Source organism: Lethenteron reissneri, chromosome 50 (genome assembly GCF_015708825.2).
Source record: "Lethenteron reissneri isolate LAM-NWPU_2019-01 chromosome 50, ASM1570882v1, whole genome shotgun sequence".
In the NCBI taxonomy this organism is placed as follows: domain Eukaryota; kingdom Metazoa; phylum Chordata; class Hyperoartia; order Petromyzontiformes; family Petromyzontidae; genus Lethenteron; species Lethenteron reissneri.
The window spans coordinates 6,378,613-6,403,649 of NC_083828.1; the positions used below are offsets into that span (position 1 = coordinate 6,378,613).

Here is a 25,037-nt window from a genome sequence, read left to right on the forward strand (position 1 = left end):
GCACGATTTTGAAACAAACTTTGGAGAAAAAACCCCCCCCACTAAATTATTTAAAACCAAAAGTGAAATAACACGGATATCAATCGCACTTCGCTCAAGCTCCTCATGTGACCACTTGTTGCCACCACCGCTGAGAAGCCGAACAACCATTTCACGTTGCAAGGCTGGTTTCGGGTTGGGGGGGGGGGTGGCCGACACTTGGCAGCGCTGTGCCAGAGAAACACTGGAAGCGAATGCTACGGGATCAATACGCGATTTACAGTCGTGATCGACCCGGCCCCGCCGTCGATAGGGAGGGGGAGGGGAAAGGAAAAATAAATAAATCGCTCCTCGCAAGCGCGGCCTTAATTACGGAACCGTTTAACTCCGAATCGTACGGGCGCCACGTCAAGCCGGTAAGTAAAAAAAAAAGGGGGGGGGGGCAAAGTTAACACATCCAGCACTTTACGCTATCTTCCGCTAAGCCTGCTATCGTTTTAGCAAAACAGGTTAGTGTTTTTTTTTGTTTTTAAACGGGCGCGTCCGATCGCCTGAAGCAATTGCGTAAAAAAAACGGTTAGAGGAGCGGCCCTGAAACCGCTCACTCACGCCACTGCTGGCGGACGGGGACCTCCAATCGGCGGAAACTCTCCAGTGCATCTCTAGAAGATAATGAAGCTACCCCCTCGACGCTGGCCAGACATTTTGGAATAGGTGGGAGTACCCACACTTTACCCCACCACACGCGAACAACAACCTGATAAGACTAGCTGCAGTAGTGGTGAACTTAATTATACTGCCGATGGACAGCGGGGAGGGGGGGGGAGTTATGAAACCTGCCCATTTACTTTAAACGACGGGCTGCACCAGGGGGTCGAATCGAACCGGAGACCTCGTGATGTCGGGGTCCAGGGGCGCGATCTGTTCCACCGAGGCGAGTGTCTCCCCCCGGCTGCTTGCGTGCATTATCTCTTGGACGTACAATTAGGCGATACCTTTTATATAGTTTGTTTTATGAGCCAATCAGTTTCTTTAAAAACCCAAATATGAAAACCTGCATTACGAACATTTTTATACACTCCCCCTCCCTCCCCCCCCCCAGACACTTTAATGGGCCTATTAAACAGATGATTCATGTGTATTTCGGCACCCGGCTGGGATTTTGCATACCTTTCTTGATTTCCACGAAATGTGTGACTGGCGGAACCGTTTTTTCTCTCTCTCTCTCCAGATTAGCTCTAAAAAAAAATATTGGGCCGGAGCGGAGAGCAGAATAATTGATTCAACACGCATTCTTCAGCGCTGGCGTGGGATGCCACTTGTCACGACGAGATTTATGAGCGCTCGAGTAAACACAGGGAGGGGGGGGAAAGCATTAATATAGAAGGTGAACTAAAAGGGAGCGGTCACATATGCGAAGGAGCATTCGCATTCTGCGTGCATGACAGCATGGGAGAGAGATAGACACTCTAGGGCGGCGCAGGGCATGCAAGAGACAGACGAGGGCAGGGAGCATGGGAGGGGACAGAAACACGAGCAGAGAGCATGGGGGAATAGCGAGAGAGACATGAGCAGAGAGCATGAAAGAGATATAAAGATACGTGCAGAGCACGGGAGAGACAGACATGGGCAGACAGCGTGGGGAGACAGAATATGGGAGAGACAGAGAGATGAGGGCAGAGAGCATGGGAGAAACAGAGCTTTGGAGAGACAAAGACAAGGGCAGACTATGACTGAGAGGAGGGGCCTTGATAAGACACTAGCGGCGGGGATTGGAGGTACGTTGAAGGGATGTTTCGTACACGTACAGCCATTTTTGTCAATCCCTTGCTGCATGACAGCCTCCAGATGTCTTGCGTGCTGTGGGAGTCGTTTGACCCTACTTCTCAATGCTGATCAGTGCGGGTTGGCAGCAGAGGTGAGGAGCACAATACAGTGCAACAATGTACTTTTCTGTACTGCCCTCTGCTGCCAAGGCAGCTTCCCCATACTCGTTAAATGCACCTTGGTCATCCAAACACCACCCTGGCTCGGGCCTGCTTAGCTTGCGAGATCTGATCAGATAAGGTGAATTTCGATTGATCTAGTCCACAGCGGAAGGGTTTTACAATATAATACAATTTGGACTTGACTACAGCATCTGACCGTGACCACATCTCAACATGCAGCACATGTGACCACAGCGGGGGGGGGTCATGCCCATATAGAAATTGATTTTCTTATTTTTATACAATTGTTTGCAGAAAAGAGATGGGATTGTAACTACATTAGGGTAGAGAAGCGGCTATGCAGACCTTTCGTAGCCACTGTCGGGACATGCAGAAGAGATGGTGCAATTCTCGAACCTGGACTGGTGGCAGGGGGACTGAAGCAAACAACGTTTTCAAACAACAACACCAGACCATCTGTCAAACGAGGTGGTGGACAGCAAGTTAACGCGACGCCTGCTCGAGCGGAGATGACGAAAAGGGGCATAGAACGCGCGACGGGCGAGACGGAAAGTAAGAAGGATAAAACGGGGAGAAGGTACTAGGGGAAGGAAGGGGAGATAAGTAGAGAGATCGAGCTGCAGAGCGATCGGCAGAGGGATAAGGAGGGGAAAATGAGAAATTTAAGAGGTTGTGTGGGGTCCTCCACTGGGGATGGGCGTCCGGGACAGCGACAGCAAACAGCCACCGGTCCTCACTGTTTGGTCATGAAATTGCGGCGGGCTGCAGCGAGTCGATAAACAGGAGAGAGGGGGCAGCCGAAGGGAGCGCGCGGGCTGAATTCGGAATGCGGCAGCTCGCTGGTGCGCGTGTGTGCACGCGCGCATCCGAGTTTGTGAGCAAGCGCATCTCTGGGCGTGCGTGCGCACACCGTGCAAAAAGGGCTGGGTAAGCTGGATCGAGGATGAGTGCAGGGGTGGTAGAAATCGCCCACATACCACAGCAGCGGCCTTATCATAATGATTCACCATCAGCCATGATCTATCCACCGCTTGATGAAGGCCTCCCCCCCCCCCCCCCCCAAAGCCGTCGCCATCTCGCAGATCTTGCCACGCAACAATCCGGTCTTGCTCCAGCACGTGAGCTCATTTCACCGCTCAATCCCCTAGCGTGGCAGGCGCCCGCGCTGGGCTGCCACTCCTTTCTTCATCTCGATTACCGGCATCACGAGAACGCGAGAGGGTGGGCAACGGCCTTATCCAGCATTGGACAGATCATGGCTGATAATGGTGAAGACTATGATCTCAGGGTCCGCTACCTTCGAGAAAGTGAAAATTGTGCGCGTGACAAATTAGCACATACTCTTTGTTTTTTTCGGTAAAGTCACGTAGGTAAAAAAGAAAAGAAAAATAAATTAAATCACGACGTTTCGGAGGCAACACAAGCTTCCGTCTTCAGGTGGAACCGTCACAGCAAAATTACTCACTTGATACAGTAACCTGAAGACGGAAGCTTGTGTTGCCTCCGAAACGTCGTGATTTAATTTATTTTAATTAATTTTTTTACCTATGTGACTTTACAGAAAAAAAAACGAAGAGTATGGACCCTTACAGTCACGAAAACGTCAAATCTAAAATTAGAACTTATTATCTACATGACATGTTATTTACTGGACATCTTTGAAAAAGAGTTTCGTACCTCATTGGATTCCTCCAGTATAAATATTCTGATGTCACTCATCAAGTGGAATGCCAGTGTCCCTAATTTGTCGTCAGGAGAGCTCATTCCCAAATGCCACACGCGCCATTCAAGAAGAAAACTGCGATGGCAGCAATGGTTAAAGTTCGACGGAGCAATCTAGTTAGCTTTTTTTTTACGACCGTAATTTATTCATTACCTCGTCGGCTTGACGAACATTCCGAACGGGGGCGAGGGGGGGGGGCGCTTTTCGAAAGCAATAAATCAAATCAGGCGAAGAGCAAATGACATGGGGCGGAGGTGCGGCGCATCAAGACACAAGTCCATCACAGCAACGCCGCTCCGCGCGAGTCCGCTTGTGAATTAAACAGCCCCCACCCCCCCTGCTCGCGCTCGCTCGCTCGTACAAATCAGGGCCCTTTTGTAAGCGGAGTCTCTCGCTTTCGACGAACGCTAACGAGTCGCGCTGACCTTATTTATCCCTTTTAGATTTCCGACCGAGCATTAAAGAGCCGTGCGCTTTTCATCGCCCCCCCCCACCCCACCCCGCCGTGCCCACGCGGATCGATTCTCGCTCGGAATTTACAGAGTCTCTTATTGCTCGGAGGCTCCGAGGCAACAGGTCAAGAGGCAATATCCACTGCAGAAGTAATAAAGGAATAGTAAAGGCTGCTGTTAACATTAACGACGTTTTGAACGATATACAATACTGGATAATAATATTTCGCACGTACAGCCCTTTTTGTTCAATATTCTGCGGGACGACGAGGGCCTTCTCCACGTTGCGTACATTGTGGGGACTTTCGACCGTACTTCAGTGCTGCTTGAAGGTGGGCAGCGTAGATGTGGCAGCACAGTACAGTACAACAACGGAGCTTGCCGCGCTGTCATGTGCCGCCCCGCGACCGCCTACGACAATCGTGTGGCGGTGGTCACCCATCCAAGAGCTATCCAGGCCCAAAGCCTGCTTAGCTTCAGGACAGCGGGAGCATTCTGGGTTGGGTTTGGTCATTGGCGACAATAATACAAATTTCATTTATTTATTCGGACAGTTTTTCTGGCAGATCCCGCATTGTGATGTTCGACCAACTTGGTTTCGAACAATCACTTTGTGGGAGGAATCCGGAGTATGCAGAGAAAAGCCTACGAGCAGACTGCACGCAAAACATCCCGGCGGATGGGTTTGCAACCCCGCTTGCTCCGCTGCCATCTTCTGGCCACCTTGCAGATTTATTAGTGGGTTTGGGATTTCACAAATCTACGCAATGCATCAACCCTCGCCCTCAAAGCCCCGGATTAGTCATACATCACCGAAGCAGTGGCTATGAAGTCAAGGAAGGGATTTTGAAACTATGCAGCCTCAGACTCGTGGAATTATATCTCAACGTAGCAATGTTCAACATCAAAGCGGGTATGAAGGTTGAGCCCCATAAAAATAAAGCCTAAAGTTTTGGCCGATGGGATGACCTTCACCGATGTTCCACTGCCAAACCTTCTTAGCCGCCCACAGCGCGAAAACGGTGATTGCAACAATTATATTTACACAATTCTGTTGCTATTCACAAACTAATCAGAGCCATTGGGAGAAATTGAATGACTTTGAATATTAGAGGCCAGCGTGAAGCGGAGAACGGGGGGGGGGGAGTGTTATCGGAACAACCCTAAGGGGGCAAGGCGCGGGGAATAAGAAAACAGGTACGCCCGCTGACAAACGCACCTCGCGCAGCTATGGTTCGCAATCAGGGGACACTTGAGCTCACAGACTGACCCCTGCGTTTAGAGCACAATTCACAAAACTCACGTTCGTCAACCACGCGTGTTCGTGCGCCGGTCTTCCGCAAAGACGTCGACCGAACAAGCCAAGTCAACGGACGCACAAGAGGAGGGGGGGGGCGTGTTTTGTTTTCTTACCGTGCCTGATGACAACGAGAGCTTGAGAGAAGAATCACGAGCGACCTCCTGCAAAAACACACACAAGGGGCCACAGAATGCATGGCATTAAGAAACACAAAAGGGATTGCAGAAGAAGAGAGTCGATATTATAAAGCAGCCTCGGTGCCAGACGCCGACGGTGCTGAGAAAAAAGGCGATCGAGAATGGGACCAGGGCGGCCGTCGACACAAAAGCAGAGACCGAGCACGAGATTGTAAGCGAGATGACGTTGTCCCGACGACTACGACACACACACAAAAAGAAATTCATCATGTTAAGTAAGATATTTCGATTAATTTTCCCGCATAATCCAGTACCATTTCAACTGCTGCTTTGTATTGGGATGCAAGCACCGCAATCTGCAGGGCGTGTAACAGAGGCCATAGATCGAGGCCTGCTGAAGGGAATTAAGAGAGGTTATTTTAATGGAGCTATCTTCTAATAGCCTGTTCGCCGGGCACAGGGTGATGCACTGCTAGCTGCAAGAATTTTCACACCTAATTTGTTTTCGTCTCATCAGATGACCGGTGGGCACAAGTGCAGTATAGCTGGGAGGTGGAGGATGGGAAGCAATGCGTTTTTTTCCCTTCTTCTTAAAAGCAGCAAATTAAGTAACTTTTTGTACTTATTTATTTATTAAGCCACACAAAAGGAGGGCGTACACTCTACTGTTCAAACTAATGGCGAGACGTCTTGCCAACAAAAACGCAAACGCTCATTTATTTATGATTTACTATGCGAGCGTGGGCAGCGTTCCAACACAAGCAGCTTAGCCGTATAAAGCCTCTTCGACCGGCGTTTGATTTCTTGGCCGGTCGAAAAATTATGGACGTGCCGCGCAACGATAAAACAATAATAACAGTACAGTAGGTCATTTACAAAACGGGGTTAACGGCCGATTAGTGTGACTGGAAATGAAATGCATGGGAAAATAAAGCCCACACCAACTTATACGGCAAAGTAGAAAAAAATTCGCCACTTGGCGTTGACATTGGCTGGGAGATTCGATGCAGTGAATCTAACAGTCTCTCAATCCCAGCATGGAAGGTGGCAGGGGCAGGCACTAAAAAAAAACTAGATTCCGTGACCTGAAAGGGAAGTGATAATTGTTCAGATTAACCAAGTGACCAGTGGACTGCAGCATGGACACCAAGGGAGAACACTTTTTTTGGGGTCGACTGTACAGCTTCAAAAATGGTACACATTACAAGTGGATCGATTCATTCCACTTATAATAAATAATAATGCCTTATGTTTTACCCAGCAACAGCAATGCCGTTTTTCTTTTATATTTCAGGAGGGTGCTCCTGGCATCAGGACGTTTTTGATCAACTGCATCTAATGAGTGTTTGGGGCTTGAGAGAGGATATCGGAGAACTCGGAGAAAACCCACCGCGTACGATGAGGGGGGGACACGCGCAAAGCTCCGCACGGGTAGACTCAACATTCCAGTACTGTATTCCCACATCTCCTGGGGCTCAATCCAATAAATAAAAACCTGTGATATTCCCAGACAGTCGCCCGTCCAATTGCTCACCAGGCTCAACCCCACTTAGCTTCGGAGATGTGATGGAGCTTGGACGCATTCAGGGCGGTTTGATCGTATGCAAAAGAATATGTCACGGGGGTATTTCATATGCACTCTGCAGCAGATGGTATGCGTTTGCCAACTCCCTGGAGAAATTTAAACGGGTGCCTGCGAAAATCGAACAAATCGACTCTGTGCAAAACCGGCTTAGCGCAAAAGGAGTGCCGTGTGTTTAGTTACCCAGATGGGGGGGGGGGGGGACTGTGCACGTACCAGCTCGAGAAATCCTTAAAATATTAAGAGAGGATTGGGGGGGAACTTCCTTTGCTTTCCAATCGTTTGGTTTTTTGCGTCGTCTCGGAAGAACTGAGAACTGCGCGGGGGGACTCCGGTAGTTTTTTTTTTTTGGTGACCGATGGCAAAAAAAAAACTTCTTCGGAGCTTCAACTTTGCCTGGAAATGTTTACATACTTGGCGAGAATATTTGACAGAAACTCAATCCCTGCTGCCACAAGAACCCTCCCCAACCCTTTTCATTGTTGCAATTGACACATTTTAGGAACACCTTTTTTTTCCCTCCCCCTCTCTTTCTTTCTCTCTCTGTCCACCAACTCCCTCCCCCAACCAATTTTTTTTCACAAATTCCAGACCCGTATGACCATCACAAGCAGTTTTTGTTTGTTTTGACTTACAGCTCCACGGTAAAGAAATGGGGAGGGGAAAAATAATAATATAACAAAAAACTTAAAGCCCGCGTCGCATCCCTAGAAATCCAAAATGCAAGGGGCCTTTGTGAGCACCTCGCAAACACGTTGAGAGCCTCGGCATCTACAACGCCGCCGCCGTTGAAATAGTAGATGTTTCACAAGGTTTTTTTTTGCGTGTGCGAACGCTCTCCACCACCACCCCTCCTCCCTCCTCATTCCCTCACTCCTAGGTGGGGGGGGGGGGGGTTCAAGCTCTCTAGAGTTCATCAAATTACTTCCTACCCAAGAGGAGGAGATATGGATTCAGATTTGAGTCCGTGTGTAATTCCACCGCAGCCCCCCGCTGTGTTACGAAGCCAGGTTTTACCCTCCGTCTGCGACGACTTACTTCTGGACGGATTTCCTAAGTTCGCAACCAAATTTCTTCCGCAGGGCACACATGGCATAAAATTCCAGCAGTCAAAACGTACAAATACGGTTATTCTGTGTGGAGTTATACAATTTCATTATCTTCTTGGTTCTTTTGGTAAAGTCACGTAGAAGGAAAATTATAAAAATAAAACATAATAAAATAATTCTTACGACGTTTCGGCCACAACGCAAGCAGCCGTCTTCAGGTGGAGAACAGGTCTGTCGAGAAGGCAGAGTCTGTTCTCCACCTGAGGATGGCTGCTTGCGTTGTGGCCGAAACGTCGTGAGAATTATTTTATTATGTTTTATTTTTATTATTTTATTATTTTCCTTCTACGTGACTTTACCGAAAGAACCAAGAAGATGAATCCCTGCAGTCACGAAAGCTTTAAATCGAAATTTCATTATCATAATTCACAACCCCTTTGGTTAACCAATTGCGGAGAACGAAGGCCTCACCGCTCCCGTGTCGGCCATTAGCGTTGCGTGACCATACTTCACCATGCCGATAAGTGCCGGTTGGTGAAGGAGGCAGCAACCAGGACCGGTTCCACTTGCGACTGAAGTTTGCCGTAGCTCAGTCAATCTCGGTGTTCACAGCGCGGCGCGCTAACCACTGCGCCGCCGCTCCACCGCAGTGTTAAATTGTACAACAAATGGATGCGTACACATGCGTGCGCAGTCTATAATCCAAAGGCTCAATGCAGAAATTACGAACATGCCACGGGCGCCTTCACACCGAAACGTGCAGCGTATCGCCGTTTACCTTTGGTGAACTCGGCAGAACCAAAACAACAAAAAAACCTTCCGTACGAATACTATAGCTGGGAGGGCAGTCATGGGCCTGGTCGTTAGCGCACGCCGTGCTTGTCAGCGCCTAGCCTCAGCCAGAAAGCTCTCTGGGGTAAAGCCCGCTCCCCCCATTCCTCTGCGAATCACCGCTCACGCTCCCCGCATTAGCCCCTGCTCTCATCTCGCCCCACTCCCCTGTGCACTCTCCCACCTCGCTCCACTCCCCTGCACACATTCTCCCACCTCTGCCCTCTCATCTCACTTCACTCCCCTGCACACACTCCCACCTCTACCCTCTCTCATCTCACTCCACTCCCATGCATGCATTCTCCCACCTCTACCCTCTCATCTCACTACTTCCCCTGCACGCATTATACCACCTATACCCTCTCATCTCACTCTACTCCCCTCCACTCTCCTTTGTCTCCCCCCCTCATCCCACTACAACCCTCTACGCTCCGCTGGCTCCAGCCACCAAATCTTTCTGTCGAAGCCCCTGTTCAACCTTCGCTCAGCGGGATGTTGCTCATTCACCTCTGTTGCCTCCAGTCTGAAACTCCCTTCCACACAGCCGCCCGTGCTGTCGATTCCCTGCCCCCTCTTCTGGTCCAGGCTCAAGACTTTCCTCTTCCCCACAGCCGACGACGACCGTAACTGCATATTTAGACGCAGCTACATTAAGACGCTACATAAATACAAGTAGCACGGTAAATTGTGCCGTATATATTTGCTCTGTCCTGCTCTCACCTCGATGCCCACGGTCACCGACGGCAATCGCTCTCCGGCAACATCTTAAGGAAAAAAAAAACTAAAAGCACACCAATCGCTCCATCTCCATTCAGCGCCTCCACTCCACGCGCATCGTGCGTGTCTCCTTTTAGGGGTTAATGTTTTAGCGCGATGCGCGATGAGTCGGCGTTCTCGGACGCCGTCGCGATGACATTTCGCAGCAGAGCTTGTGAAATAAAAACGTTTAAAATAAAAAAACGCGGCCGGTGCTGGTCAAAAACTCTCGCTCGCTCCCAAACGCCCGTTAGAACGAATCGACAAAGCGAGAGCCGCGACGTGCCGTCAACATAATCTCCCCCGGCGCGATCGCGCATCGGATATCTCTTGGGTTCTGCTTCAGTCAGCCCCGAGCATTAGACGCACAACTGGTCATCGGCAGCAGACAAAGCATTTTGATCATTATCACCGTCACAATCAGCCAGGAGCGGGGTCCCACTGCCGAACGAAGGTGTCCCCAAGCCATCGGCATTATCGTCATCACTCACGCAATCCTGAGGATGCAACAATTTATCTGATAACCTGCTCACGAGTTTATTTTACTCCTATACTGAGCAGCACGGTGAAGTATGGCCTAAATAACCCTCCTGACGAACACGGCATGGGGAGGCCTTCAAATCCAGCAGTGGATTAACAAAGGATTGTACATTATTATTCTTTTTAACACCATTATATATTATTAAACAGCGCCTTACGTTTGTGACAACAACAAAAAACTGCGAGAACGAATTCCCTCGCTGCCTTTGCGGCTTGCAAACTCGGCGATCCGGCAACAGCGAGTTAGCGAGACTAGGCGCCGCGATTATTCCACCGGGTGCCTCCCTCCTACACTCCACCCCCCCCTCCACGATTTACGCTACCCGTCCATGAAAAAAAAAGCCGACAAAACCGCAAATGCGCATTTCATACCTCCGGGCCTTTTGACTCTCTCTCTCCGCTTTTATGGACGGACGCGGACGCGCGCGCGTGGGCGGTCAATAGTCGCTATTACCGTTCCTTTTAAAAAGGGGGAGCGCGAAAGGCGATCTCTCTCATCAGTTTCATTTTGTCAAACGCGCACTAAACGGCAGTCAGTGCGCCGGCCGGTCGATGCCGGTGTTTTTATTCGACGTGACGATTCGCCACCTGCTCGCCCCAGCCGGGCAATGCCTGTGGCTGGGCTAGGGCTGGGCTAGGGCTGGGCTAGGGCTGGGCTAGGGCTGGGCTAGGGCTGGGCTAGGGCTGGGACTGGCCTGGGGCTGTGAAGGCAGAGCTGGGCTAGGGGTGAATGAAGGCTGGGCTAGAGATGGGCTGTGGCTAGGCGAGGGCTGGGCTAGAGATGGGCTGTGGCAGAGCTGGGTGAGGTCTGGGCGAGGGCAAGGCTAGAGATGGGCTGGGCTAGGGCTGGGCTAGGGCTGGGCTAGGGCTGGGCTAGGGCTGGGCTAGGGCTGCGGCTGGGCGGCCCATGGGATTACGAGGCGTCCCCAACGGGAAATTATCAAATCCAGTTGTGGCGTGAGAAACGTCACCCTGGCAGCTTAACACTGCTAAAGCTCGCTCCCAATTATGTCCCATCACTTAATTTTTACACTTCCTCCAATATTACACACTTCACTTCTCCCCCCCCCCCCCCCGTTTGCAAAACGAAAAATAAATAAGTCACGCCCGCTGCAAGGTTGGTTTATGCGAGCGGATGAACGCTTCCACCAGTGGCGCAGTGTAGCGTGGTTGATTTGGGCTCTGGTGCAAGGAATGAAATTATTAAATGGGGCAATCCCCGATCCACCTTATCTCCCCACGTCCCACCACTCCCCCTCTTTATAGCCCAGCACCTGCGCCCCCCCCCCCCTGGCCGGTGAGCCCCTGGTGCAATTGCACCACCTGCACACTCGCCAGCTGCTACACCACCATGCTCGAGCAGGCAGGGCAGTTGTGTTGGGACATGAGGACGGACGGGGCATACAGGAAGATGGCGCTCCCAGCCGCACGGCTTTGACGACGACAGACACGACCCCAAAAAAAAATCCATAAAACCCTCGTGGCGAGAGGCTACGGCACGCCGGCCTTGGCAAATACACCGAGGGAGGTAATGGGCCCGTTGGAGGCATCGTGCGTTCGACAACACTGAGCGTCCCCCAACAAGTGGGCCTGTATAAAGCAGCAATTGCCAAAGAAGAAGACGTGCACACAAGGAAAAAAAAAACTCCAAAAAGCATGCACAAGATAAAGTTTCAGTCGGGATGTAGGGTTTTGTCAGTTGCTGGATTATTTTCGCCAACGATAAATGCATCCCATCACGTGCGTAAGATTAGATTATTTGCAATCTACGCAAATAACCGATTCAATTTACGCTAATGAAATAACAAATAGGCATAAAGGTAGAAAAAGACAAAATTCAATCAATTAAACCGTGACTGGATCATAATAATTCACCAAGTTGCCCACGGTAAGCAAGTCGCTACATGCCTAATGTTAGAGAAATTACAACAAATGTACTTTCCCTTCTTTCTAAACATGTTAAACTGCTCACCGTCCCAGATCGTCGGATTGCTTGGTTTGAGCGGAGGCTGCCAGAATTCCTCCTTTGCGCCGGGGGCTTTTAGGCTGGAATAACGGGGACAACACCGCTGTGTGTCTGGTCGCGCTGTCCTCAGAACGCTGACAAATTCCACGGTGCCACGCGCTGGCACAACTGAGGATGGGACGGAGGTCAACCGTCTGTACCGCGGTGGGGGGGGGCAAGCCACGGGACAGTCTGGCACGGGCGCGCGCAGACACCACAAACAGCCAGGGGCTCCTATAACACCCCTCTCCATCATCAATCTGATGCAGGATGTCGACATTTCTCCAGCCAGGACTCAGTCTATCAGACTTTTCGGTCCCATCCGTGCCGTCCGTGATCAACCACCAAAACACCGCAGATCAAAAATACTCTTCCCTTTCTAATTTATTCCCTGGTGCTGCCCCACTTTGGCATTCTCTCCCACCCATTGCCCTTCCCACTTGTATTATCACCTTGCACAATTCAAGACATGTATTAGCTCATCTATTATACCTTCAACAGCGCCGTTAGTCGCTGGCCGCTTTCGTTTGGGCTCTAGGACCTGTGCTCAGTGAATGCGATTTAAAAAGAAAGTTGTTATTCATACACAACCCTCTTTAATTCCACAGCTTGATGCAGGCCTGCCCCCCACCCACACCATGCTATATTGGTCGTGATGCTTGTTTGACTATACTTCACCACACTGGCCATTGTGGGTTGGTACTAGGCAGAGGAAGGGGGGGGGGCAGGATGAGGACTGGTTTTGTTTTCCTTTTTCCAGTTTTTTTAGGTTAGATCGCGTAAATATATTTGTCGTTAAACCCGCCACCACCCGACACAACCAACTAGTAAGGTTTGCACGGAAACAGAACATGCCAATTCGTTACTAATACAGCACACCGGTGTGTTGGAGAGTCAAGCCACGTGACAAACCTTACTAAATGGCTGTGTCGGGTGGTGGCGGTTTTAACGACACATTGATATATTTACACAATCTAACCTAAAAAAACTCTTATGGATGATATTGGTCGCGAAAGCCTACGTGTTAAACTGCTTTTGTTTTGACTCGCCAGTGATGTTCGCAGTGGCTGGGATTCGAACTCGTGCAACTGGATTCATAGCACAGGCACGCTCAGAACACACGTGTCCACGTAGCTGTGCACCCAGTTACCAGGACACCAGCTACAACTCAAGGTGGCCCATTAACACTGCTCCCTAAAAAGGAAGGAATAATCATTAAGACACTCTTTTCAAAGAAAACCACTACAATCAGAGGTACATTAGCACCTCTGGAAATGCACACGGCTAGCCAAGACCGCTACAAAATGCACAGATGCATGAATAGAGATAAGCTAATGAAACACTCATCTGCATAAGAACACAGACTCGTACAAAAGATATGTTTTTTTTCTCCCCTACCCTGGCTCGAAACGCAAAATCACGCGGCGCTTTAGACTACGATCACTAGGGGCAACCTGCGCGCCGTCCAAGTCTCCCGGCGCGCGCCCTTGCTCACGTCCGACTCTCCGGCTCCTTGGCCGTGGTTTTCACAACGCAGAGCACCGGCCCGAGCATCTCCCCATAGCACGGCACGAGCGCGGCCGCGCATCAGGCGGCTTTGCGGCGGCGAGGGCTACCAGATCCCGCGGAGGTCTGCCAAACTCCCAAATCTCGCAGGGGCTGCAAGGTGGCCGGGAGGTGTAAGCGGTGTAAATGGGTTACTGAACTAGCCTGTTCTGAATGTTACCCCCCCCCCCCCCTCGTACGTGCAGGCTTATTCTGGGAGTGCCACTTGTATGTATCTATTCATAATAAAGGTTTTTGGGTTATCTATGTTGAACTTCTTAAGCATCGTACGTAGCTTTCCTCCCACACGAAGCCAAAGCCGTATTCGTGAAACTGGCCAAACGTTCAAAAGCAGCACCCTCCTGAAAATGAGCCTTGAGACGACTTTCATGGATAAATGACATTCAAATAATGAGTAGTTAATTACATGACAGTGACACGTGTGTGTGTGTCAGAAAATATCAATTTATTTTTGGTTACGTGCTCTTTTTAAAATGAATTTAACACTTCAATTACTTTTGACTTTAATCTACCAGCCCCGGGTTTAATTACAGCTACCGAATCACCGTGCAAAATTGCCTGCCTCTGCTTAGCGTTAATGGCCTTTTTTTTTAGACGATTAATTTTCGGGCTTTAACGGCGCTACAGCGATATCATCCTGGGAATGCGGCACGATCTGATTAGCCCCGTGACGCGGTCACAACCACCGCGTTAGGACAATGACATGCGCCGAAGATGGTCGTCTATTAAGAAAAACTAAAATTCCGCTCCCGTTTCTCCTCGAGCAAGTCGCGGCACGTGCATTAATCAGTGTGCCGATTCACAAATCACCGGGATGAAATATGGACGGGTGGGCCCAGGAGCGTGGAGCGTCGTTCCCAATTTCCGCCGTTACCGTGAGACATTTACTATTTTGACAACTTTGATTTGACCAGGTAAAGCCCACTGAGCTATATAGCTCTTTTTCATAAGCGATCTGGTGACAAATGATAGCTTAACGAAGTGGACTATCATCGTGTGGAAATTTATAGCAGCCAAATACTCTAAAAACGCATGTCGATTGTAAATGCGGAGGGGAAAAACTGGAGGACCCGGAGAAAATTCGATGTAACCACAGGGAGGACATGCAAACTCCAAATATGCAGGCGTCAGGATTGTGATCGAACCCACAAACTCCTGTATACCAGGTGAGGTAGTTAACATGCCGACACAGCTGCCACATCTCGAAATGTATTAGCATATCAGTTGTAATTCATTTGAATGTTGAGAATCGATAAAGAAAAATCGATGATGATGCACATCATTATACCCAATGTTGTGTAATTTCAGAATGTAATGCAGCAATATTACAAGTACTCATTTTGATTCCCAGAATTAAATTTCATCCTTTAGATTATGTTCGGCTCTGAACCTGTATGATTATTTTTTTCCCCAGGTCTCCCTTACAACAGGGTCAAGCTGCCACCTACTGTATCCTTACACGGCTATCGATCACAATTTCAATCAATTAATTCACCTAAACGTACAGCGATAAACACAACGATGAAAGAGACAACGGGAACACATCAAACCGTAGAGAATCAGAATTTGTATTTATACTGGATGAATCTGATGAGCTATGAAGCTCTTTTTCACAGATGTCCAATAGGGGCGGGTAAGAACGTTACAACAGCAAACAGTGCAAAAACATGATAGTGCAAAATACATGAAAGGTAAACAAATCACCCAAACACATACAAATAAAACTAAACCATCCCCATTCTAAAAGGCAAAGCCCACCGAGATATTCACTTATTTTCAGAAGCAACCAGGCCACAAACAATATCTCAATAAAGTGGCCCATCATTTGGACATTTATAGCACCAAACTAATCGAAATAATCTCAATGCATGTTTATAAATGTTTAGAAATAGCACACGACTACAGCTGGCATTTAGAGAGATCCCCAATCTTGCTTGGCTTTCAGCACCCATAAATAAAATGCAACCTGGAAAAAAAAACATACCTCGTGGGGGTCCATTCCGAGTCAGATATGTCCTCTGTGTGTAAGTTGGCTGATCTATAAGCACGTGTGTGTGTGTGAGACCACTAAAATAAGCACTTAGCTAGCACACCGCAATCCACGGGGAGAGATACCCCCTCCGTCTATCACAGTCCCCGCAAGTGGCTTCTTCTCGCCGTGTGTGCCCGACATCTCAAAAAACGGGATAATCTTACGCTAAAACACAATTTAACACGTAGGATTTCGCGACAATACCATCCATAAGGGTTTTTTTTGGGTTGGATCTCGTTGATATAAATGTGTCGTTAAACCCACCACCACCCGACACAGCCAACTAGTAAGGTTTGCCACATAAACAGAATATGCCAATTCGTTATTAGCACAGCACACCGGTGTGTTGGAGAGCCAAGCCACGTGACAACCCTTACTAATTGGCTGTGTCGGGTGGTGGCGGGTTTAACGACACATTTATATATTTACGCGATCTAACCCAAAAAAATTATTATGGATGATATTGGTCGCAAAAACCTACGTGTTAAACTGCTTTTGTTTTGATTCGCCAGTGATGTTCGCAGTGGCTGGGATTCGAACTCGTGCAACTGGATTCATAGCACAGGCACGCTCAGAACACACGTGTCCACGTAGCTGTGCACCCAGTTACCAGGACACCGGCTACAACTCAAGGTGGCCCATTAACACTGCTCCCTAAAAAGGAAGGAATAATCATTAAAACACTCTTTTCAAAGAAAACCACTACAATCAGAAGTACATTAGCACCTCTGTAAATGCACACGGCTAGCCAAGACCGCCACAAAATGCACAGATGCATGAATAGAGAGTACAGCACACCAGTGTGTTGGAGAGTAAACCCAAATCATTTACAATTCGAGTATGACATTTTGCCAGTAATTACAACTAGCGTCATTAGGCGACACAATACGGCAAGCAATTGAATTTTATGTGCCAATAGGACTACCCTTCACAACGTGATAGGCTGTCCCATTTTCAATGAACCCTCTTTCACAAGTTCGAGATAATCGTTGGAAGAATTTAACTGTGGTTTTTCCCACAAGACAAACTTACCCTTGCAAACGAAATGTGGAATCTCCACCACTGGCCCAGATCCGCCATCAGAGATGAGCAACTGCACATTGTTCGTTTTATTCCTTGGCTTTCCTGCAGTTTGAATAGATTTTTAATTATGTTTGGCATTCATCATAGCTTGTCTGCAATATATCTATAGTATCGAATGTAGTTGTCATTATTGCTATTATTGTTATTGACTTTTATTGTATTTGGGATTTTATTTGTGAGTGTTAGTTTTATTTTGTGTACAGCGCTTTCAGATATTTCGATATGAAAGGCACTTCATGGATTAAAGATAATTATCATTATTGGTACCCCAATTGGCTATGTTAGTCTTTCAACTGTGAACAATATTCAAACATAATTTGGAGCTTTCGTCACTGCAGGAATTACTCTTTGGTTTTTTCGGTAATGTCACGTATAAAGATAAAATAATAAATTAAATACTAGCATACGACGTTTCAATTGCAACACAAGCAATCATCATCAGGTATAAATGAAATAGAAACACAAATCTAGTATACTTAGAAATGTAATGTAATACAACAGAGAGTCGGATAACATAACAGTCAACACCCTACCTGGTTGATTACGTTCTAATATTGTGAACAATATTAGCATGCAGACAGTCCCAGGGTTGAGCCACAGTATTTGGATGGGAAACCACCACCACCAGGGCTTGCCAGGTGTTGTAGGGGTAGGGCTGTGTTATGCATTGAGAACTTCTTTCGCACCATAAGTAACCAACCGTGCTAGAAATCGGAGGTGTGGTATTACTGTATATATAAAAAAAGGTTTGACCAGCTGGCGGGCTATGCGCCTGCCTACCCCGCCTGGACGGATGATCACGGACTGTGAGTTAATACCATGGTCAGAGTTTGGAAGGGGGGGGGGGCAGAATGTGCGCTCGGTGAAGTGTTCATTCCTTCCGCATTGTGGACAGCAGCAGATTCTCCTCCCCCTCGTATGAGAGCAGCGGTGGTGCTGGATTTTCTCCGGATTTTCTCCGGTTTCCTCCTCCCACACGAAGTCCAAAATTCTCATAAAAAAAGGCATCACAGCCACCACATCCCGACGGAGCAGAAAACCCTCTTTGCATAAAGAGAGCCCCCCCCCACCTAGGGCATTCGGCGAGACTTTCCTCAGGATAAATAATTGGAATTATTACATTATGTCATTGTTATTTTAGTAAACTCACCCAGGCGCTGCGACTCCTTCCGACGGTTAATAACCATTTCACACTCGGCGGTTACTCGTGAAGGCAGTTTACACTGGCGGAGAGGAGGTCGAGGAGGAGGAGGAGGAGGAAACGTTCCACTGGAATATTTCGCAAAATAATTTAACGGCTCAAGTCCCCGGAGAGCCCTTTGCTGCGGCGCAGCCGCGAGGAGCGAATATCTGCATAAGCGTGCCACACGCTGAGCCGTGACTTCGTAGGACGCAGCTTGCTCGCTCTAATGAAATTTCCTTGAAATAATGTTTCCCCAATTTGTGTACGGCTTAGCGCTGTTTGTCATACATGTGTCCTTTCCCCCCCCCACCCCGCCGGCACCCCCTTTCTCCTCCTGGGGTGGGGGCTTGGGTTGACTTGTGCCGACTCAACCCCCTCCCAACCCGACAGGACGCGCCTTGGTAAAACAAATCAACAACGGTAAAATGTGCGTGAATTATTGCCGCGGGCCCGTGGTTGCCACTCAGATGTTTAACCCTGCTTACCAGGCAGGAAGGCGTAATTTTAAAACAAAATGTCTCAGAGGGCATTAGGGGGAGAGAGGGCAGTTTTTGGGTGACGTGGGGGAAGGTGGGGGAAATAATTAGGGTTTTCAGTTTTAACCAATTAAGCGCCGATATAAAATAACACCGCCGGAAGAAAAGTTTGCGGAGCAGGTCCAATAATGCCGGGAGGATATCCTATTTCCAGAGAGCCGAGAGCCGTATATTGTTCAGGTCACGGCCACAAAACAGCAACCCCACTCACTCATGTATACATGTTCTGCCCCAAGCCCTCTCTCTCTGTGCTGATGTGCTCAATATTTAGGAGACGTATTTTGTGGGAACTGGAGAAACCCTTTTGTAAGCAAAAAATACTGCTGACTGTAGCCCAGTCTATACGGAGCTTGAGGGTTAGGGGGGTGGCTACGGTGGGGTTAGGGTGGAGCGGTGGCACAGTGCTTAGCACACTACGCCATGATTCGCGGTCACGGCTAACATTAGTTGCGGGCGACATCTGAACCGGTCGCCACCTTCGCCGACCCACTGTGACCAGCGCGGCGCGACTCCGGTCAAAGAGTCGCGCTCGCCTGGGTCAGTTACCGACAGCCGACAAAAGCGTGGAGAGGTCTTCATCCGGCAGTAGACCGACAAAGAGGTTGCCAATGAGTACAGCAATGCCCCGGTTTTACGTCGGGGACACGTTTTCTGAAAAGGTGCGAAGGCGAACAATCGTAACGACGTAAATCGAAGCGATTTACAGGGTCGGTCGGTTGCAGGCGAAGACTGAGAGGCGACCGATAACGAGAGGGCGGATGATGACGTCAGCGACGTAACTGCGGGTCGAGGCAACGCAAAATCAGGGCAGCGGTGTCAATAAAGCGACGACGTATTTGCAAAACGACGTAAAAGGTGGAGACGTAAAATCTGCGTGTTATTAATATTAAAGTGGGGTTGGTCCACGCGTGCCCATCGATGAAGACATTCGATCGTGTGGGCGTAAAGGGAACAAAATGAGTTTGAGGAGGCTGCCCTGACCCCCCCCCCCCCCCCCGCGTGCTTGTGTAGTCGCTACCACAGCACCGCGCGTGCGCCCCTGAGTGAAACTCCCCAATTCCAGAAAATGCCAGAGTCAATAGAAATTGGCAGTAAATATTCCACAGCGGCATTTGGACGCTATATAAATCCACACGCTATTGTATTATATCCACCCTCTGGCGCCAATGCCTGGAGTCCCCCTCCTGGCAAGCCCCCAAGTGACCCCCCCCCCGTCATCGGGGTCCCTCCTAGTAAAGACCCCCACAAAAGCAGGCCCCCCTTTCCTATCCCCAAGTCTCGACAGCAACTGTCGGACCCTATGCAGCCACGAGACCCCGAGACCGCCCCCCCCACCCCCCGCCGCCTTGACAGCCTCCCTCCACCCACGAGGTTCTCTCGTACAGGGAACCATCCAGGCAGGGTCAATTAGCCGAGTCCACTCTGCACCAGGCTCGAGGCTAATTACCCCCCTTCGACAGCCACAGGCAGGCGTACGGGGGGGAAGGACAACGGCGGAGGCAAGCGGCGGCCGCCACAGCAAAAATTGTGCAGCGTCATCGATTTAAAAAGAAGAGAAACAACAGAGTTAGCGCTCCAGCTGACTGGTGTGAGCTTTCCTAATCGGCTTTACCTAGTGGGGGGGGGGGGGGGAGTAAAGCAAAGATGAAAAAACGTTGTCGTTTGTAGGGTCGCGTTCAACCGACCGAGACAATGCCCTTGCCGGGGCAGGCGAGCACGACTTGTTAGGACCCCCGCTGAAGCCTCCTCCCGGTTGTAGCCAACGGCACGTCTCCCGACCTTCTCCTCCCGCAGCCGCCCAGCGGCCACCGCCCGCCCGCCGCCCACTAATCCCTTGCAGGCTGCCGCCAAACCCCACCTGCGTGACTCGCCGCACCACTGCCCAGCAACCTCCTTCTCCGCCTTGGCACAGCAACGCCAACCCTTCCCCCCTGCGATGGATACCCATGTTCTTTTTCCCCCCTCTGCCGACAACCGACTGCCTATTTCTCTCCATAAAATAAATATGAATGCCTGCCGTTTCGGAACAGGGTCCCAAGATGTGAATTGTATTTATACGCAATACAAAGATCCCGCTTCCCCCTGTCAGTCCAGGCTCAAGACTACTTTTCTTCCCCCTCTACCCATAAACTATTTTTATTTTACCAGGTAAGGCCCACCGAGCTCTTTTTCAGAAGCGACCTGGCCACAAATGATAGCTCAACGAAGCGAATTATCACGTGGACATTTCGATCAGCCAAATACTCTGAATACACGTCGATTCTAAATGTGGAGGGAGAAACCGGAGAACCTGAATAAAAACCCACGCGACCACGGGGAGAGAGACATGCAAACTCCAAATATACAGCAGGCGTCAGGGTCGGGATTGAACCAATGACCTGTATACCAGGCCAAGGAGTTAACATCTCACAACCACCGTGGTGTCTTTATATAAACGAAACACAGTATATCTTCGAGGAAACGTGGTCGCATTTGGATGCCACGTACGCTCGCTTGACTCAGCCGAGACCTCGGTCCATCGCCGACGTCCGCAGGGAGAGAGACAAAGGCAGCTCTCGCTCGAACCTCATGGGGACCGAATGCTGTCACCGTGAAGGGTGGGCAGAGCGAGCGGGCAGACGAGCGAGAGGGCGGTTAAAGCAGAGAGGTAGGATTGTGCTTGGGGAGCGTGGTTGGGAGGGGGGGCTTTGGGTTGGTTGGTTGGGAGGTGGGGGTAAAAGCGCAAAAACAATGACAGCGGCTCCTCGCAGTCAGGATGAACCACCTCTTCTCGCTCGCCGGGGGAGGCTTTTCACTTCACCGGCTGACAAAGGCACGCTCCCCCCCCCCACGTCCAGCGCGTGTGCGGAATTAATTTCCATTTGTCACTCGAGGGCGCTAGGCTCATTCGGTCGAGCGGTGCGCGGGGGGGAAAGGAAGAAAAAGGCGCTCGCTTAATTTGTCGTTAAGACCTTTCAGCCCGTTAGCGCTCGCAAGCGCGCGTGCGCTTCGTTCATTTACTAAGAGCTTGGCCATTTCTGACGGCGCTTAATTCGATTACGGGCTGCTGTAATTAATGGCTTCGTAAAAACTAGAGCCCCCCCCCCCTCTCTCCCTCACGGGGCTGTATAGATTTACCTTCATTTGCATCGGTGACCAAGGCTATTACGTTTCCTTGCCAAAACCCCCAAAAAAAGAACACGCAAGCAAATTAAAGACGAGAATTGCTCTTACAGGTTACGGTGGCCTCGTCCGAATTGCCAATTACTCACCCGGGCAATCCTGGCTTTAGTCTAAAAAAAGACACTCGTACAGGCCGCTAGACCTCCATTGGGACGTTCCGCCAAAATTAATCCGTGAGAATTTGGGCTTTGGTTTACTTGGCATAGTTTACGCGCCAATTTCCGCCGCTTTATATACGCAATAGCCGATGACAAGATTACTTCGCTGCTTAATAGAGGATTATTCACAAAGAACGCGCTGCTGTACAGAATCCGCCGTGGCAAGATAATGAGACATCGATTCTCCGGGAGAAAGCTATAAAAAAAAGGTGTACTAATCAGCTGAATGATTTATTCCCAGCGGCCATAGATGTATTTAACTCGTACTTTTGGCGAACATGAATAATTAAGAATCCTGAATAAAGGAGTCACACGTGGGACTGTGCTACTATGTCGGAACAATTACCGCTATCAGCAGAATGCGTTGGCATTCATGAGTTATCTGAACGTGCCCTCGGAAAGCCCAGGTAACAAGACATTAACAAGACATGCAATTCAATGCAATTAATATCGCCATAATTGCTAAATGAAATTGGCTACCCGAGTTAGATTCCTAACCACGGCTGACCAGTGACGAGTGATGTTTTGTACCAGTCTTGGGGGTCCCCTCTTAATCAACTTGCACCGGCCGGCGTGGTGAAGTATGGTCAAAATAGCCCCGACGACCCACCCGGTGTGGGAAGGCGTTCATTCAGTACTGGATTGACCAAGGGGCTGCATTTTTTTTCACTCGACACATAAAACATGAATAATGTGCTATGAAGTAGGATCACTGCCCAAAACAAACGCTTGTTATACATGAGAGCGTTATTAACGAATGTGAGTGGGGTTTTTTTTGGTTAATTGTGCACCACTGTCAACGCAGCAGCAGCGCCACCAAATAATTTGTGTAAATGATAATTCATCAAACGAAGAATTCATGACACACACAAAGTAAACCATCACGTGTTTAAAAACACAGCACAGGCGGAATAGCCGCGTAGGCATCGTCAAATATCAAACGTACTGGTACTTTACAACATGCAATTCCAATTAATTAAAAAAACAAGCAAGCACTAACCTCACCGAGACCTAAACCATTCCGGCTTGCGGCGTCTCCGACCCAGCGTTTGAAGACCCGAGGAGCTAAAAATCACGTTCTCCTCTCGGCAGAGAGAGCTGCGGCCGACGCCGCAATGTGGTTCTCAGTGCACGGGCACTGCAATCGTGGCGCCGTGGTCAGCCCGAACCACAAATAAAAGACGGAGGAGAGGCGCCATCACGGCGCTGCACACCCCTCCGACTCGCTACTCCTAGACACACATTGGCTCAACCATCTCAATGTAAAATGAGAGTTGTTGCTCGACATCAACGTCAACTATACGTTGCGTTTCTCTTTCTTGCAGAGGCATAATGCAGCCACCACCTGTGGGCACAGCAGACCATGACCCTCGTAGTTTAATCAACGAGTGGAGGCGGCGGCACTGCGCTATGAATCTGGCAAACAGGAATTGATGCAATGGCCAGAGCTGCCATCAGTGGCGAGTGACATCTGAACGGGTCCTGGGCAACCCCTTCAGCAACCTTCCGCTCAAGCAGGTGCAGTGGGAAAGAAAAAAAACTGAAACGGACTTGTACCGAGTACAACTCCCGAACGGTATAGAATAGAAAAGCCAGAGAAACAGCAGCGCTTGGGCGTCAGGACCCCAGAGGTCACCAATGCCCCCGCCACTGCGCCAGTTTGCACCGAGTGTATGGCGTGATATTTGGCAAGTGTCTGGTAAATTCTGTGGCCAATTGCCAAAGCGCGCGTCCGTCTTCCAAGAAATTAACGGCTCTGATCCTGTGACGCCACTGGCAAGAGGAGGAACATTGTTCGGCGTTTGACGCAGTTCAAATACCAGACTGTGAAAAACTCATCACTATGTAGCATACAAAATAATACTAACTTTAAAGTTAACCACATTTTCCATTACAAGAGCTTATAAGCTCATTACTTTAGCACCGGTTTAAAGAATTGTGATGATTATATGACATTAAAAAGTTAAATACATATTTAAAAGTGGTATTCCTTTCCAAATTTTGTAACTGTTCTTCAACCATATGTACGAAATTAACATAAAAACCTACAGATAGCAGTGCATCACCCTGTGTCAGTGAACAACCCCAGCAGAAAACATCGTACTCCTGGTGAAGCCACTTCAATAGGAATATGTATCCACACCAGGGCTGCACCGTGCATACAACCTGCAAAGAGTGTTTCATTACATGTCAAACAAAACCTTTTAAATTCTCCCGAGTGGGAATGAGCCAAATCGAATTTTAATAAAACCTGAACATTTTATTTATTTATTCTTTATATATATGGTCACTAGTGACTGGGTCATTAAAAAAAAAACACGTTAAAAAGTATAATCTGCTAGCCCCGCTGTGATTCAGGACGACGGCTCTTTTTATCCATAAGAGGTTGTTTTTTTGGGTTAGATCGCGTAATTATATAAATGTGTCGTTAAATCCGCCCCCCCCCCCCCCGACACAGCCAACTAGTAAGGTTTGTCACGTAAACAGAACGTGCCAATTCGTTACGAGTACAGCACACCGGTGTGTTGGAAAGCAGAGCCACAACACTTACAATCTGACTACGACGCTCTTTTTAGTTTTTCCCCGGCACATGTAACCAATTGGAGGTGGTTAATTGGGCTAGAACCCCAGTGCGTTAGAGAAGTAGCAAGTCCTAATAGCTCCAACGCAAGGCAAAGCACGCTCCAACGCACCACCATCACCACCGATGCGAGCGCCTCGCACAGCAACGGCGAGGAACGGCCGTAGCTCGGCAGCCGCGGACAAATGTCCCGATGAGCGCGCTCATCATTGTTTATTAACGTTGGTGGAGGGAGTGGGGGGAGCAACATTCCCTTCCTAATGACGCTCATTACCACGACGTTGCGGGAACGCTCGGGTAACGAACGCGCTCGCCCGTGGCTTTTCGTAGACGGCTCTCGGGCCAGGACGTCGCCCGTGCGACAGGAAACGTCGTCTCGACGGCGCGGTTTTTGCCGCGCGCGCGTGCGTGTGGCGATGACAGGGTGGGACCG

The 25,037-nt window shown here is 49.3% G+C and overlaps 1 protein-coding gene across 4 annotated transcripts in view; it reads right to left on the reverse strand.

Annotated features, from left to right (window-relative positions):
- The window catches only part of LOC133355131 (repulsive guidance molecule A-like), a 125,651-nt gene that overhangs the window by 14,891 nt on the left and 85,723 nt on the right, over window positions 1-25,037 (reverse strand). For all 4 annotated transcript variants that reach the window (XM_061572448.1, XM_061572445.1, XM_061572446.1 and 1 more), the window contains one exon: window positions 5,517-5,564. Coding sequence is in view for 1 of the 4 variants with exons in the window: in XM_061572445.1 (XP_061428429.1) it covers window positions 5,517-5,564 (48 nt within the window). In the remaining 3 variants the exon portion in view is untranslated. The remainder of the gene's footprint in view (window positions 1-5,516; window positions 5,565-25,037) is intronic.